At 44.5% G+C, this 15814-nt stretch overlaps 2 protein-coding genes across 2 annotated transcripts in view; both read right to left on the bottom strand.

Moving 5' to 3' along the window:
* Nucleotides 1–823: 823 nt before the first annotated feature.
* LOC103209030 (histone H2A type 3-like) lies at nucleotides 824–1216 on the bottom strand. Its single transcript, XM_007954799.2, has one exon. The coding sequence runs from the start codon at nucleotides 1214–1216 to the stop codon at nucleotides 824–826; it is 393 nt and encodes a 130-aa protein (XP_007952990.1).
* A 10916-nt stretch (nucleotides 1217–12132) lies between these two features.
* The window catches only part of RNF187 (ring finger protein 187), a 4510-nt gene continuing 828 nt past the window's right edge, over nucleotides 12133–15814 (bottom strand). Inside the window, exons 3-4 of the mRNA XM_007954808.1 lie at nucleotides 14462–14554; nucleotides 12133–12378 (exon numbers count right to left, since the gene is read on the bottom strand). Coding sequence (XP_007952999.1) covers nucleotides 12133–12378; nucleotides 14462–14554 — 339 coding nt within the window. The remainder of the gene's footprint in view (nucleotides 12379–14461; nucleotides 14555–15814) is intronic.

Here is a 15814-nt window from a genome sequence, read left to right as displayed (position 1 = left end):
ACCTAGAGAACTTTCATCCACTGTCCAAGTTTAGAACTGGCCAGAACAAGTCCCAAATAAGAAGACTGGGAAAAGCTGATGGCTTGACTGGGGACTGGAGGTTAGCAGCAGAGGGAGACCTCCTGGGGTCCTAAAAAGTTGTGACCATTCTGCACACACAAAAAATCATGGAAGTTGGAAACTTTCAGCCTAACCTCTATGCAATTGGGAAAAATGTTTGCATGCTGGGTGGGGCAAAAGATTAACTCCCTATGGAGTACAGTTTTACTCACACACATTTGGGTGGCAATGAGTGGGTAGTAGACTCCTCCTGCAACTGTTTCATAATAATAATAAAGCAAAGCTTTATATACTTAATGGGGGGAGGAGGGGCGGGAGTAGGACAGAAATCAATGGCAGAGGCCAAAGTGAACCAGTAGGGGCGACAGCCCTTTTAGAAATTAGGTATTGAAACACAATGTCTCCTATCAGACGAGCTGGTAGGAAACCAGGGCAGCAAGATTCAAGCTACAATTGATGGGGATGAAGATATCCGTTGGGTGGCAAATTAAGCACCCCAGCAAAACAACCCTATTCACAGCAGTACCCACCATCGCTCTAGTCCACGAAACACTGTGGACCAAATTTGTTTTACACCAGCGTTGATTCACCTGTTCAAGAGCCAAAGCAATTTAACTCGCATAATCATGTCCATTCACTGACTTCAACACAAGGACAGAACCTAAGGACAAGAAAATAGCAGCTCTTCTCCTGGCTATTTTGGTGGCTCTGAAAAGAGCCTTTGGTTTTTGCGGACGGGAGCCCGGGCGGCCTGAGAGCTGCCTCACTTGCCCTTGGCTTTGTGGTGGCTCTCAGTCTTCTTGGGAAGCAGAACGGCCTGGATGTTGGGCAGGACACCGCCCTGCGCGATGGTGACACGGCCCAGCAGCTTGTTGAGCTCCTCGTCGTTGCGGATGGCCAGCTGCAGGTGGCGCGGGATGATGCGTGTCTTCTTGTTGTCGCGGGCTGCGTTCCCTGCCAGCTCCAGGATCTCAGCCGTTAGGTACTCGAGCACCGCTGCCAGGTAAACCGGCGCGCCAGCCCCTACACGTTCTGAGTAATTGCCCTTGCGGAGGAGGCGATAGACACGGCCCACGGGGAACTGCAGCCCCGCGCGGGAGGAACGGCTCTTGGCCTTAGCGCGCGCTTTAACTCCCTGCTTTCCTCGTCCGGACATGGCGTCCAGAAGGTGTGGTCTCAAAGACTTAACGTACGGAAGCGTGAGGTTTTATATGCATTGGAGAGTGCGCGCCCCAAGCCATGCCATTGGACTATACTGTGCATGGGGGAGTTACCAGTGGGATAAAGGCATTTTGCATCGTTTTAGGCCCATTGGCTGTTTCCATTGGTGACGAATCCTGAAGTCTTGCCAATCAGACACAACCTTGAAAGTCACCTCATTTACATACGGCCCTGAGCAGCTGGGAACTTGGACTGCAGCTTGGTGTTTTACTGTTTTTTTAAGGACAGATGTCCTTGAAAATGAGTGTAATGAGTCCTATTTGGTATTAGTCGCTTCCCTGCATGTCCAAAAACTGCCCCAATGACACTGCTGGTTTGAAGGCAGAGGAATGAATCTTTCAGCTTAGATGTTGTAGGTGCCACTTCTTTTTTTTCCTTAAATCCCCAATTTATGCTTTATTTTTCATTGAGTTTGTGTTGAGACTGAGTTTTCTTAAAGGCTAATGTCTCCTAGTACAACAGGCGGCAAGCCACTCGGTCACTGTCCCGCATTTCTCGTGGGCCTGGGCTCCAAAACCTGGTTTAGAACCAGCGCTGTTCCGAGGCGTGAACCCGCTGGTGCGACCTGGACAAGGTGGCTTGGAACCCCAGGAGAGGCAGTGGAATGGGGCGCAGGCTTCCTGCCCGTCTTGTCGAGTGGAAGAGGATCTCCAGATAGCCTCCAAAAATAGTGACCTAGAAGTCAATATTCTAGGCTCCACGGCAGTGAGTTTGGTTTTTAGAAGTCAGCGACGCCGATACTGGTTAACTTTTCCAAACCTGATCCTATTTCGTAAAACAGAAATAATCACTGCTGCATCAGCTTGACACTGCACTCAGAGATCCCCAGTTATTTCACCTGTAAACCTCAGAAAGGAAGTTGGCTCCAACTGTAAGTAAGAGAGACCCGCAACTAACCATTGAAAGGCTAATTAACGAAATTCCTGAGCCTGGCCTTGAGAACGTAAAACTTTAGAAATAACAAAAGAAAGGAAGCTCGGGAAGATAAGGAGAGTGTTCCCTTGCAAAGAGAAAAAAAAAAAAAAACTGTTTTAGGAGCTCTGGTAGCCTAGTGCCTAAGGCACTTGACTGCTAATCGGAAGGCTGGCGGTTCAAACCCACCAGCCACTCCTGGGAAGGAAGATGGGGCAATCTACTTCCGCAGTGATACTGCCTCGGAAACCCAAGGAGGGGTCGCTATGAGTTGAGTCCCACTCGAGGGCACATAACAACAACAACAATTCAGTGGCGGAAAAAGGGGAAGACCCTCAAGGAGATGGATTGACACAGTGGCTGCAATGATGGACTCAGGTATAGCAAGGATTGTGAGGCTGCCCCAGGACCGGGAAGTGTTTTGTTCTGTTGTACATAGGGTCGCTATGAGTTCCAGCCAACTTGACAGTGCCTAACAACAGCAACAACAAATTCAATGGCTGATCCATGCTGTGGAATTGAAAACTTTTATAGATTGCCTTGTTTTCCTGTTAAGTAGGAGACAGTTGCTTCTAGGAGTCTTGATCTCCATCTTGTTCAGTTTTCTGTTGATTTTTAAAAAATCTGCCAACACTCATTTGATATATATATATATATATATATATATATATATATATATATATACATACACACGTAGGAGCACTGGAAGCATAGTGCCTAAGGCACTTGACTGCTAACCAGAATGCTGGCGGTTCAAACCCACCAGCCACTCCTCTGAAGGATGGTTGGTCAATCTATTTCCATAGTAATACCACCTGGAAAACCCAAGGAGGGGTCGCTATGAGTCAGGTCTGACTCGATGGCACATAACAACAGTATCCTGTGAAGGTTTCTGTGTGGCACAAGTGGTGAAGCAGTCAACTAATAGTGAAAAGGTTGGTGGTTCAAACCCACCCAGAGGTGCCTTGAGGACACAGACCTGGTGATCTGTTCCTGAAGGGTCACAGCCTTGAAGCCTTATGGAGCAGTTTTACTCTGCACACATGGGGTCACCATGAGTTGGAATCAACTTGGCAGTAGCCATCAACAGTGTCCTGTGAAAGTTTAATTCTGACTTCTATTGATGATGTTTTGAGATTTCTTCATTTTAAAATAGTAAAAATACTTCAAATGTTTGTGAAATAGAAGTTACTTGCACATTCCTCTTTTCCTCTTTTCATGCATAGATGGAGGTTTAATGAAACCTCAGAGTCCAAAATAATTTTTCACAAAAAGATTTTTGTCTTTGTCTCAAAGTTTCTATCTCCAGGTTAAAAAATATATATATATTCTCATTAAGAAACAACATACCTCAGACATGCATTGTTTGAGTGATATGATTTATGGAATGAAGGAGAGGAGGGCAGAGAATCTGGGACACCTGTGTAGTGGCTTTTCTCCTTCCCTGTGGCAAACATGAAAACCTCATTTTCAGAGTAACTTCAGCAGTTACATAGTTACTTTTGTTGCCTCTAACCCCTTTCTATGCACTGTTTCCTCTTGAAAAACAAATGTCAGGGGAATGCTGAGATTGGTCTTTAGAGCTGCTGTGAGGTACAGCTGCTAACACTTTTTGTACACCTGTGGGAACTTGGAGCGTGGTCCAGGGCAAAAGGGTTTCAAAGCTATTGTACTGGGAATCATTACATAGCCACAGTTTTTAAGACTGAAAAGGAAATTAAATATTCTGAGGTGAGAGAACACACAGCCTCATCAGAAATCTCAGAATGAAAGTTTATGATAAGTCCCAGAGATACATCCAAGCTACGGCAGGGCGCCACTTCACAGGGGTTGCCACTGAGCAGTTTCTGTTAATCGTCACTATTTCCATCGCCAGCTTGAGAGATCATTCAATTCAGCAAGTTAAAACTAATACTTTGCTAATTGAGACCCCCGTGGGTCAAGGCCAACTGTGTGATACTGCTCTACTGAGTGTAGAAAGAGAAGAAACTGGGGGAAAAAAAAATGACTTGGAACATACATCATAGACCAAATTTCATCAGTGACAATAGGGAAGGTGCAGTTGTAATTTTCATGTAGTGACATAATGTGTTACGTAAAGGATTAACAAACTTGACTTGTATTTTTTGGCTGATATAATGGTAAAAGGAGCTCTGGTGGTACAGTGCCTAAGGCATTTGACTACTAACCAGAAGGTTGGTTGTTCAAACCCACCAGCCACTCCACAGAAGGAAGATGGGGCAATCTACTTAGGTAAAGATTTACCACCTTGGAAACCCAATGGGGCCCACTATGAGTCAAAATCGACTTGACGGCAGTGAGTTTGGTTTGGTTGGTTATTATGGTAAAGAGATGAGTGTCAGATGTTTGTACAGCAGCACAATTGTTTTCTATACATACATCTTTGGTAAGTTCACATGAACTCTGATGTTAACACGGCCAAAGAGATCCACTTTGTGTTTTTAAGACAGAACTAGGTTAATCGCATGTTATAATAATGAAAGCATTCTTTTTATTTCAGTGGCTCCCAGCCTCCTCCAGAATGCATAAAAAATAATAAACCTGTTGCCTTTAAGCTGATTCCAACTCATGGCGATCCCACGTGTGTAGAGTAGGAGTGTGCTCCATAGGGTTTTCAAGGCTCTAACCTTTCAGAAGCAGATTGCCAGGCCTGTTTTCTGAGGAGCTTTGGGGTGAGTTTGAACTGCCAACCTTTTGGCTAGTAGTCATGGATTTATCTGTTTGCACCACTTTTAGCAACTAGTTACCAGGAAACCCAATCAAAATGACCTGGAAACCAAGTTTTCTTACATAAACCAAGTTTAAGTCAATTTAGACTCATAGTGACCTTGTAAACAGAGTAGAACCACCCCCATAGAATTTACAAGACTGTTGATCTTTACACATGGAGACCACCACATCTTCCTCCTGTGGACAGCTGGTGGGTTCAAACCACCAACCTTTCTGCTGAGTGCTTTAGCCACTGCACTACCAGGGGTCCTTTTTTCTTACTTAAGTCCTAAACTAGGGCTGCCCCACGCTGGACTAAATCAGCTGCTGGACAGCTCTCCTTTCTCTCTCACTCTGCAATCCTTCGTATGTCACTTTTGCTATTATTGTCCTGTTATTTGTTGGAGGGGAGCTCTGGTGGCCTAGTGCCTAAGGCATTTGACTGCTAACCAGAAGGCTGGTGGTTCAAACTCACCAGCCACTCCTCGGAAGGAAGGTTGGGTAATCTACTTCTGTAGTGATACCACCTCAGAAACCCAAGGAGGGGTAGCTATGAGTCGGATCAGACTCCCCAGCAGTGATTTTGGTTTTGGTTGGTTTTAGTTGTTGGGAGGCGCTCTGGTAACACAGTGATTAAGGCATTTGACTGCTAACCATAAGATTGATGGTTCAAATCCACCAGCTACTCTGCAGGAGAAAGCTAGTGCAGTCTGCTTCTATAAAGATTTACAGCCTTGGAAAGCCAGTGGGGCAGTTCTACCCCGTCCCATAGATTCCCTATCAGTTGGAATCAACTTGATAGCAGTGGATTTTGGTTGGTTGGTATTCTCTTTACCCTCATCCCCCAGTTCTTTTCCCAATTTCCTACTTCACAGGCTTCACTGGGATCCACTTGGTTTTCTTGGGTTTTTTTTTGTTTTGTTTTTTTATTATCTGTTAGAAGAGTTTTTGCAAATCACAAATTCTTGTTCTATATACACATATTTTTAATTTAGGTAAATAGTCCTGTTTTATACTTCACTTTCTCAGTTTTGTGATTCAGCATCATGCCTGAATGTTGCTGTGTATCAATCATACCTGTTTCTAAGGGCTGCAGAGGAAGTACTATGTGGTCTATACCTCACCCCATCCCACCCTCCATTTTATCTTATAAGCTTCCCAGTAAAACACCCAAGGTTACATCACCTTATGGCCCAGAGACAGAGAATTTCCTTTTAATATAATAGGAGTACAATTACTGAGTCATAAGTCATTAGGTCCTTAATTTAATGAAGTCTGCCACCAGTCTATAGCCACTAACAATGCATTATGAGTAGATAATCTAACAGCATGATTTAGGATGGGAACCTTGAGCCAAGCCAAATAGGTTGTGGTGTGGAAGAAGGACAAGAGGCAGCTTTCCCCTCTCCACCAATCTAAGAGTGTAGAGTCATTACTTTGATGGGTGTAATTTTCATTGTGCCAAAAACCAGTGAGTTTCTCTTCCTAGGCTTCAAAGCCTTTTGGCTTTCTCTCTTGCAATTGCTTGTTCATACTCTGCACATTTTATTTTTTCCATTCCAGTTGCCTTTTGTTCTTATAGAGTTCCTTGTATAGTCTAGGTATAAATCACAAGGGTTTTAAGCATGACACGTATCTACTACTTCTCTTTATTACCCCTGTCCCTGGGACTACTGGCTGAACAGAAGTGGTGTTTTTTTTTTTTTTTTAATAAGCTTAAACATCTCATCTGTGGAAACCATTTGACATGCCAAAGGTCCACAGCCTTTCTGCTAGTGGAAGAAAAACGATGCCATCTTTCTCATTGGACAGTTTCAGCAGCTCTAGATATTTCTCATTCTGTGGAGAACAGAGCTAGGGGACACCTTAACATTAATAGCTAGAAGGCACTTGGACCACAGGTTTTTAGAAAAGGTCAATGTCCATCCCTGTCCTCAAGAATGACAACTGTTCCTCTGCCTGCACCCACCCTGTCTAGATGTTGCACTCTTGGAAGTATGCATTCTAGGAATTCATTAGCAGATTGGCCTCTTCCTGGAGTTGTCTGGCACATCTCCTATGCGTACATTTAATCTCGTGCACATCTTGTAGCAAAACTAGTTCGATATAGTTCTCCGTATTTAATTTTCAATCCCCTCAGTCATGGAGACCCAGGTTGCCTCTAATTTGTTGACACCAGTGATTCAGTAACCATCTTTGCATATATCTCCTCAAGGAACTGTATCAGAATTTCCTTGGCCTATCAGTCCAGAAGAGAACTGCTAAGTCACAGGGTATTGATATTATGTAGTTGCCCAAAAAAGAGGTCTGCTTTTTTGCCTCAGTTTCTGAGAGGTGATCAAGACCTTGGAATGTCACATTTGGTATGTCTTTGCTTCCTCGGATTCTTAGATCCACTGAATAATAATATGATTTAGGGTGGGAGCTGGCCACAAAAGATGCTAACATGATTTACAGGAAAGACTTTGGGTCATGCAGCTCCATTTCCTGAAGGGCTGGAAACTAAGTTCAGCCCGGTGTAAAATCAACCTTCCTACATGATGAGGATCCCAGGAAAGGCACTGGACAGTGAGGCTCAGGTCATTTTCATGGTTGGCAATTTTCCCAGTGTATTGTCACGTGTCAATTCTTGGAAGATGTCTCCCTGACTCCACAGAGAGAGGACAACTGGGAACTCTGCATTTGGTACTTCAGTATTCTTGTACATTCAGTGCTCTGTCCTGTATGTCTTTACCTTTGGTTGGTTTTAATCTGTATCTTTTTCCTATGATAAATATGAGTACAATAGCTTTCAGCGAGCTCTTCAAAACCACCTTGAGGGTGGTTTCGGGAAACTCCCAAAATTGCAGTTAGTGCCAGAAGTGAAAGCAATCTTGTGGTCTGTTTCCTCTAACTTCACAGTTGGCCTCTTACATATATTTTGATCCCAGATTATTCTCCAAAATGGCTGCACCAATCTACTAACCCCTTCATAATATCTGAGAGTTCACCTAATGCTACATCCTTACTTATACTCGGCACTATCTATTTTAAGTCAACCTAAAAGTAGTATCTCATTGATGCTTTAATTTTCAATTCTCCAAAACTGTTCTAATATTAAGATAAAATCAAAGGTCTGCAGTGTTGGGAGAATTCCCAGGATCCTTAACACTGCTGAGGAACGAACTCCCCCTATTTAAAACAGGTAAGCTCAGATAGGCCCCTTACACCAATTTCTACTACCCACTGCCTGATGGGATGGAAACAAAGATACTCTGGGCTCCTCTACTGCTGACCACTAATGTAAAGGATCAGATTGGCTTGTCCAAGGTCATACAATCTGAGATCCGGATGATGAAGTTGTCACTCTTTCCAATATACCATTGTGAAGCTTTCCCCACCTTCAATAAAGTGCAGGATCTACAGAAACTTCCTTCGTGTGGGGCACAGCAGCACCAGCATAAAGACCTTTTCAGTGTGTCACACCCCATAGGACCAGTATGTGTGGCTCTACGGCACACAAGTTAGATTCCAAAGAGGCAGAGAAAGCCAGATCAATCGGATCTAGCTTTATTAGGGAACTTACAGATGTGGAGCCAAGATTTTCAGGATGGACAGCTGAAGCTCTGAGTCACCTGGGTAGAGATCCACTCAGGGCAGTGCAGGGTATAGGTTTGTATACTTAGTGCTTACATGCAAGAATAAGGGGAACCCAGAAAAAAAAAACAAAACATGTGTAATCTATGATGGTTAGGGTTGTTTTGTACTAGTGAATGGCTTCCAACTGATGCTACCATAGAATTGGGTTTGGTATGTTTTTCCCTGGCCCAGGTCACCACCCAGTCATGTACTGTGGTTCTCCCCCAGAGTCCTTTGCAGGTAGGATCCATCTTGTATTGTTCATGGCCCTCCAAAGGGACAGAGAGAGAGAAGGGCCACACACAGACACAGAGAAGGGAAAGAGTGAACAAAGAAGCAAACAGACTGAAGCGAACTCAACTTTATTCACCACCACCTAAGAGCCTGCCCAGGCAGTAGACAGGTCTGCCTATAAGCTGTCAGGACGACAACATGCTCCTTGAGCACACAAGAAAAATGCCATGTCATCAGTATGTAATGCTAGTTATTCTTAAGGGCTGAAGAGCTTTATATACAAACAGGCCCCATGACAGCAGTCCATTCGTTATCAACACCAGTTCCAGGGTGAATGTGCATGGCACACAAAGCTTAGCACTATGTCCCTGGCAGTCTTCTCTAGGCATTGACTGACTCACCAACAGTACATCTGCTCCACCGCTTCTTCCCATGCAGCACGTATACATAGGTTGACTGTCTTGCTCCAGTGTTCAATGGCTGTACAACACGACCATACACTAGTGTGACGTGTGCCTAACAAGCTTTCTTCTCAGCTGCAGCCTAGTATTCAGCCACAGTAGTGTAAAGTACCATTAACGATCATGAACTCTTAAAACATTCATTGTTATAGCTTGACTTAGTGTGTCCATCATTACACAAAACAGTACAGCATGGAAATCGTAATACCCACCCACATAGGCACTCAGTGGTGTTGGTGTCCTTGACCAGACTCTTGAGAAATGAAGACAGTGGTGTTGCCTGCTTCTTGTGGAACAATGGCACCTTGAGAAGTTCTCTCCACTCATGATAACAGGCACCTACCTCATGAGCCAGGTGATATCTCTTAATGTTGAGAGCAGTATCTTATCCTACAGTAAGGCTAGAATTCAGGTGCTCAACCCAAACCACTAAATGTTTATCTGCATCAACATTCTCAGATCTCTCATGTTTGTCTACTTCGTGCTGTGTTTTTCTAATTTAGCCTAATCTATACACAATGATGCCACAAGCAATGCACTACTACTAAATCACACATTTTGCTAAATTAATACATCACAAGAAATACAAAGCAATAAAAAGGCAGTGAGATACAGTGAGATGAAATACCACAGTGAGGCCTGGAGAACCCATGAGCTTCTCAGAGCTGTCATGGTCTAAAGATGGACCACCAATCCAGGAACTTGAGGACTTCAGACTTCCAGTCCAGCACTGTTCTTCCTCACTGCCCCCAAAAAATTCCACTCGGCTTGAAGCAGGACAGACAATGAAGAAAGAAAAGAAATGAGCAAGAATGACAGTTGGGCAAAAATGACAATAGGAAACACTTGCCAGTAGAGAACAGGAAACAGGTACAAGGATGAAGAGCAATGGTACCTGCACCATTCTCATCAGGCACAACTCAAAAGATGGATACTTCCCATATGAATGGTTAAAAATACTATTCTTCCTCCTTCCCTATCTTCCTCCCAATTCCTCTCCCTCTCTCTTTCCATTCCCTTCTTTTCCCTGGAAAGTTGGATTTCACTGACAAACAAATGAAGATAAAGGAGTAGCATTACAATTGCCCTGGCAGAAGCTCACAGGAGAGAATGGGGCTTCCAGCTGCCAACAGTGAAGTGGATCTACATCAGTGCTTGTCCAGACTGTCTCTGGACCATGTGGAAGCCTGAGGAGATATTTCTGTGCATGCTGCACTGAAGGTGCATCTTTCTGTGTGAGCACACACTGTCAGGGGTGACAGGAGCCAGAATGACAGTGGAAGGCAAGCTACCTCTTACCTTGCTGAGGTAAAAGGCCTGAGACCTAAACACAAGGGAACAATTCTAGTGGTAACTCAAATGCCTCCCTCTTTCCCCACTCAGTAGTCATGTCCTCTTTACAATAACTCCTTCTTGAACCAAACCCCAAATTTAGCCTTAATTGATGTGCCTTATGTATCTGCCATGTGATCTCTGGGTATGGGTATGAATGTCCAGTAGAACAACCCTGTCTTAAGCATCACTAAAAAGGTACAGGGCCTGGATCCCTTGGCATCTCAGATAAACATCCCAAAGCACAAGAATCTAGACCATCTAGTAACCAGACCATCAGCATGAGTGACTGAGATTCCAAGCAAATTTCTGATGAAAGCCTTATCAATGACAGGAGTTTTATGAAGAGATGAAATACAATTGGGCTGAAGTCTCTCCTGTGACAAGCCTCTAGTATAAAAATGTTTTCAGCCTCAAAAATAGTAACACTTCAAAGGAAATGGAAAACAAACACGCTGAAAATCGCTATCTTGAACAATCAATGGCATGGGTACCTAGAAGTGCTTTTCTCCATGTCTACACATTAATGGTTCTGATGGAGAAGGCCCTGGGATGAAGACTGGCCAGAGGCCTGGAAGAAAACCTTGAGGAAGGGCAGAGGGAAGGCCTATGAGCCAGCATCTAGAAGCACTTTCTTCTGCCTCATGCTCCAAGAGCGATCCTTCCGGCTGGGCCAACGCCATCACTGCACAGGGGAGAAAAGAGTGAGAGAAGCATGCTCAGGGATTTTTAGCCCCAGCACTGTCCTGAACACCATGTCTATAAACCTCAGAACCCAAGCAAAACTACAGCCTTACTTACACCAACCCCCCAATGTCTTCCAGAGGCCTCATAACCCGTAACAGCCATGGGCAGCTGAACTGCTTAGGCTTATTAATTAGTGTTGCTAGAGGTGAAAAGAAAACCTGCCAGACAAGAAAAGGGAAGGACCAGGTTGTTGACTGAAAGATCATTCAAGCTGATGAAAAAAGCAGAGTCAATCAGTTGTAGGTCTTGAGCTTTAGGCGAGGAATTGGGTCAGAAGTTACGAGAACATTTAGCATGAGAGCCTGATGGCCACGGGACACAACCAATGAGTGGTGGTATTCCACTGCACTTCTAGAGGGACCAGAGGTGCTCATTCAGCCCTGCTCCTGAATTCCATGACCACAGTTTCTGTTCTCAAATCCCCAGAGTAAGAGGTCAAGGTGCCATGTTGCTTCAGCATTAGGGGTACAGGTCTTCCCTTCATCAAACTTTCCTTCCCACTTGAAAGCCTATGATACCATGTTCCTTGGATCAAAATTCTTTCAAGTCATCATCTTTGGATCACCTATTACTGAAATTCAGTCCCAAAAGGCTACAGTAAATAGAAGTCATACAGTATTGTTTAAGCTCTTCTTTCAGTAAATTACTGTGCTGATGTTTGCTGCTATTTCTCTTATCTTATGCTCTGATAATCTCTAAGATTATGCATTTCTTGAGAACACAAGCAAATCTCTTACTTCTTTCAATCCTCCTCATCAGCACATGCACAACTACCATAAACACGTGAAAAGAAAGACACCCAACTGAATTGAGGGGCTCAAGAAATGGATAAGCAGCACACCTGAAGCAGCATGCTGAGACCCAGGTTGCGGTGCTTCTTCTCCAGCTCCGAGACAGCCTGCAGCAGGGACTTGAATCGCTCTGCTGGATCAGCACCCTCATCCTCCAGAGCCGCCTCCTCTTTCTCTGCCTCCTGTAAGAAATGCTCTTCTTCCTCAGCAAAAAATGCACGTAGCTTCTTATAATCAGTCAGTGCCTTCTTCCTTCGATCCATCACATGGCCCTATAAGATGGGCAGTTAGAAAAGGGCATCTATCTTCAAGCCTGCCAGAGTCCTCCAATGTGCATCGACACACATACCCTACCCCATCCTGGGAACAGCATCTACAACCTCCTACCACTGTTCCCATTAGTGACACATTAATCTCAGGTGAATGAGAAGAATATAAAGGGCACAGATATATTCAAAGACTAGAGGAATGGGGGAATGGTCTGCCTCTATGCCTCCCATCAACACTGCCTAAGTAAAGGCAGTGGGCCCAGAACATTCTCTGATAAGGAGGCTGGGAATTGAGTCACCTTCTCTCTCCCAGTTCCTTCTTCCCCATTCTGGGCACACAGTAACTGCATGGGTACCATATGGCACCTGGAAAACTTCACTTCTCTATCTATTCCCAGTGGAGAAGGAATGAGGTCTCTTGTACTACAGCACAAGACATCTGCCCTGCACTGGCCATATGAAGTGTAAGCCTGCTGGCTATGAGAGACCAATGCCCTCTAGTGAAGCTGATCTCACTCTGTCTCTTCTCTAAATGAGCAAAGCCTTTACCATGCACTGATAGAGTCTGTGTATGGTCTTTTGCTCGTGACCATGAGCCCTGACTGTCAACAACGACCCTATCTGTCTTCCACTCCTATAGAAGAAAGGAAAGGTGGATGTCCCCTGAGAGTTGCTGCTGGGTCTACAAACCATTGCCAAGTTGACCTACACTCCCAACTCTCTAATGACCTTCCCACCATCTCTACATGAACTCCCAAATCATCATACTTGCCTTCAACTAACATTTAGACTTTCCACTCAGCCTTCTGGGCATTCTTCAACAAACACTTAACCAAGAAAAAAAAGGAGTATGGTGGGCTGAGACTCTTTGAATTTACCAAGTTCTCTTCGTGTTCTCCAACCTAACATTGGGCCACAGAGTGATGGTGATACAGTGCTAAGAAAAGGCCATGTCTTCTGTTGCTGATATAGAAAACAAATGAAAGTGGGATTACTACTCAGGTTCCTCAGTTCAAAGTGCTTTCACGGGCCACTGCTCATGGCTGATGTGGCATACCACAAACTCAATCCTTTGAATTTAGAAGGCATTTTTCCCCTTAAGTGTCTGTACCCAAAATAAAAAAGTTCTACCAAAAGCCCCTATCTGCTAAAATGTGTAGGCAAAAATAATACTTTAGGAGGACAGAGGATTACTGTTTCAGGGCTCCAAAGCCTTAATATCATCTGCTCTCAATTCATACTAGTGTGCTTATTAGAGAATTTGAGAGTGGTTCACCAAGGTGGCATGTGCTGTTGGGGTCTGATTTGCACCGTGTATCCAATTTGCCACCCCTCTGTGGCTGTCTGCATGAGGGAGGTATGCGCATCAGGAATCTGTGGAGTGGGGGCCAGGGTTTGGGTGGAAAAGAGAGATCAGAAGACTGCCACATGGGGTGGGTCTTCACCTTGATAGTGCAGGCTTCACAAGCAGAAAGCTTCTCCAGTTTTAAAAAGCACTCCACTTTTGTATGTTAAAAAAGGGCTGGTAGGGAAGTTAGGAAAACCTGAGGAACCCGTACAAATTTTACTATACGAAAGGAAAAAGAAAGAAAAGAAAGTTAAAACTAATTTGTATTTTGTCAATGACTTAAATTCTAGTAACCATTACATTATCTATATTGTTGTGGAAACCACCACAACAAAGCACAACAGGAAAGATACACAAAGTTCTTCCAACATGGTCACTGAGTAGAGCTGGAAAGACCTGTGATGCCTTTCCATCAAAATCAAGAGTATTACAAAGAGATAGTTACCAAAAAGGAAGCTGGATTTAGCAAAATACCTCACATGCATAAAACATGGAACAAAAAAAAAAAAAAAAAAAATCCCCAAACAGGTTAAATATCCACAAAAATTCCTAGAAAAATACTGATTCAAAAGACCCTCTGCCAGTCAAGTAAGCCAAGCAGCTGCCCATCAGTTTGGTCAGCCTGTTTTGCTTAATCCACCTTCCTGTGGTCCAGATTCACGTGAGGAGTATGCCCAAGGAAGGTGCAGATGTTTCTGATTTCACCCAGACAAATCTGCAAACTGACCAACCACTTGCCTTCCACACAGCAGCTGCCGACTCCGCCTGGCCATGCAGATCTCGAGCGTCATTCAGATCCTTTCTCATGATCTCCACAGATCCCTTATTCTCCTGCGAGAGAGAGGCTGATTACTTGCACAGTGGGAAGCAAAGATTTCCCTCAGGAAGCCCTGAAGGTCCAAGTATGCTGACATTCTATGGCCTCCACCTTGTGCCCAGCCCAGTTCAGAGGTTGGGCATTATAACTGATTCAGTCTGACTTTCCCAGAAATAACACCCAAGCAACACTCTGCTTGCCACACTTTATAAACATGGTTTGCAGGCAGCAAGATGGTTACCACTTTAACAAGTGCCTCCATAGTGACCCTGACTAACTTTTTCCAGAACGAAGTATGTTAGAAAAACTTACTAAGAAATCAACCCAGTAACTGAACATAAGCTCTTCCTTCTACAGGTCCACAGTGTTTACTGACAGTCACAAGTCCAATGATAGAAGCAGCATCTGCTAAAACACACACACTCACACTTCTTCAGAAGGAATTTAGACTAGCAGTTATACCAGAGTTAAGGCAGTTGTCTAAGTCATTTTCCAAATTCAATGCTACTTAAATATTCCTCTTCCAGTGCAAGTACAGTCTATACAGAGGGACTACACAGCCTTCTCCAAGCCCTCATTGACTAGAAACTGGGGTCCTTCTGGTCTGGATGGGAGGAGCCCCTACCTGGTAAAGAGGAAAGCTCAGCTCATTGTCCAGCCTAGGAGCAGGGTGTGCAGGCCCCGGGATGTACATGTACCTCCATTTCTCCATCCATTAACTAGGTGGTGTTCCTAGAACCCCCCCTTGGGCATACCCTGAGGCACAGATGAGCTATCTCTGTAAAACGTAACCACAGTGCATGACACAAGATAAGCACTAAAATATGCAACTTTGTTTTCTGGCTTTACCTCACCGCTCCCCCAACCCCGCTTTCTGGCAAGCAGGTACCAGGACTTAACCGATTTTGTACCCAGGGTCTAGCTCTCAGTCTTTATTCTCTGGGCAAACAATCCTGCGTTCTCCCAACAACTGAGTCTCAAGGCTTAATTATATACCGAATGGCAGGTGTCACGTGCAGTGGCGGAGCGTAAAGGGGGAAGATTCAAGAACATGGTGGGTGGGTGGGAAGACCAAGCGGGAATTCAACTAGAATGATGGCTGGGCTGAAGCCCAAACACTAAAGGACAAAAGGGACTAACGTCTTCATCATACACACAATAGAAACACCGGGACTAGGAGGGAGAGAGGGCAGGAGAGGGCTGAAAAAAAGCGTCAAGTCCACCTGCAGGGCGGGCGACCAAGGGGATTGACAGTCTGAGAAAATAAGAGAACT

The sequence above is a fragment of the Orycteropus afer genome, unplaced genomic scaffold (genome assembly GCF_000298275.1).
Source record: "Orycteropus afer afer isolate SDZICR_OR568_19922 unplaced genomic scaffold, OryAfe1.0 scaffold00474, whole genome shotgun sequence".
Classification (NCBI taxonomy): Eukaryota; Metazoa; Chordata; class Mammalia; order Tubulidentata; family Orycteropodidae; genus Orycteropus; species Orycteropus afer.
Note: the sequence above shows the minus strand (reverse complement) of the source record. Positions and strands in the feature narration are given on the sequence as shown.

What these genes read in the sequence shown, in the direction of transcription:
- LOC103209030 (XM_007954799.2), bottom strand. Translation starts at nt 1,216, where the DNA reads ATGTCCGGACGAGGAAAGCAGGGAGTTAAAGCGCGCGCTAAGGCCAAG.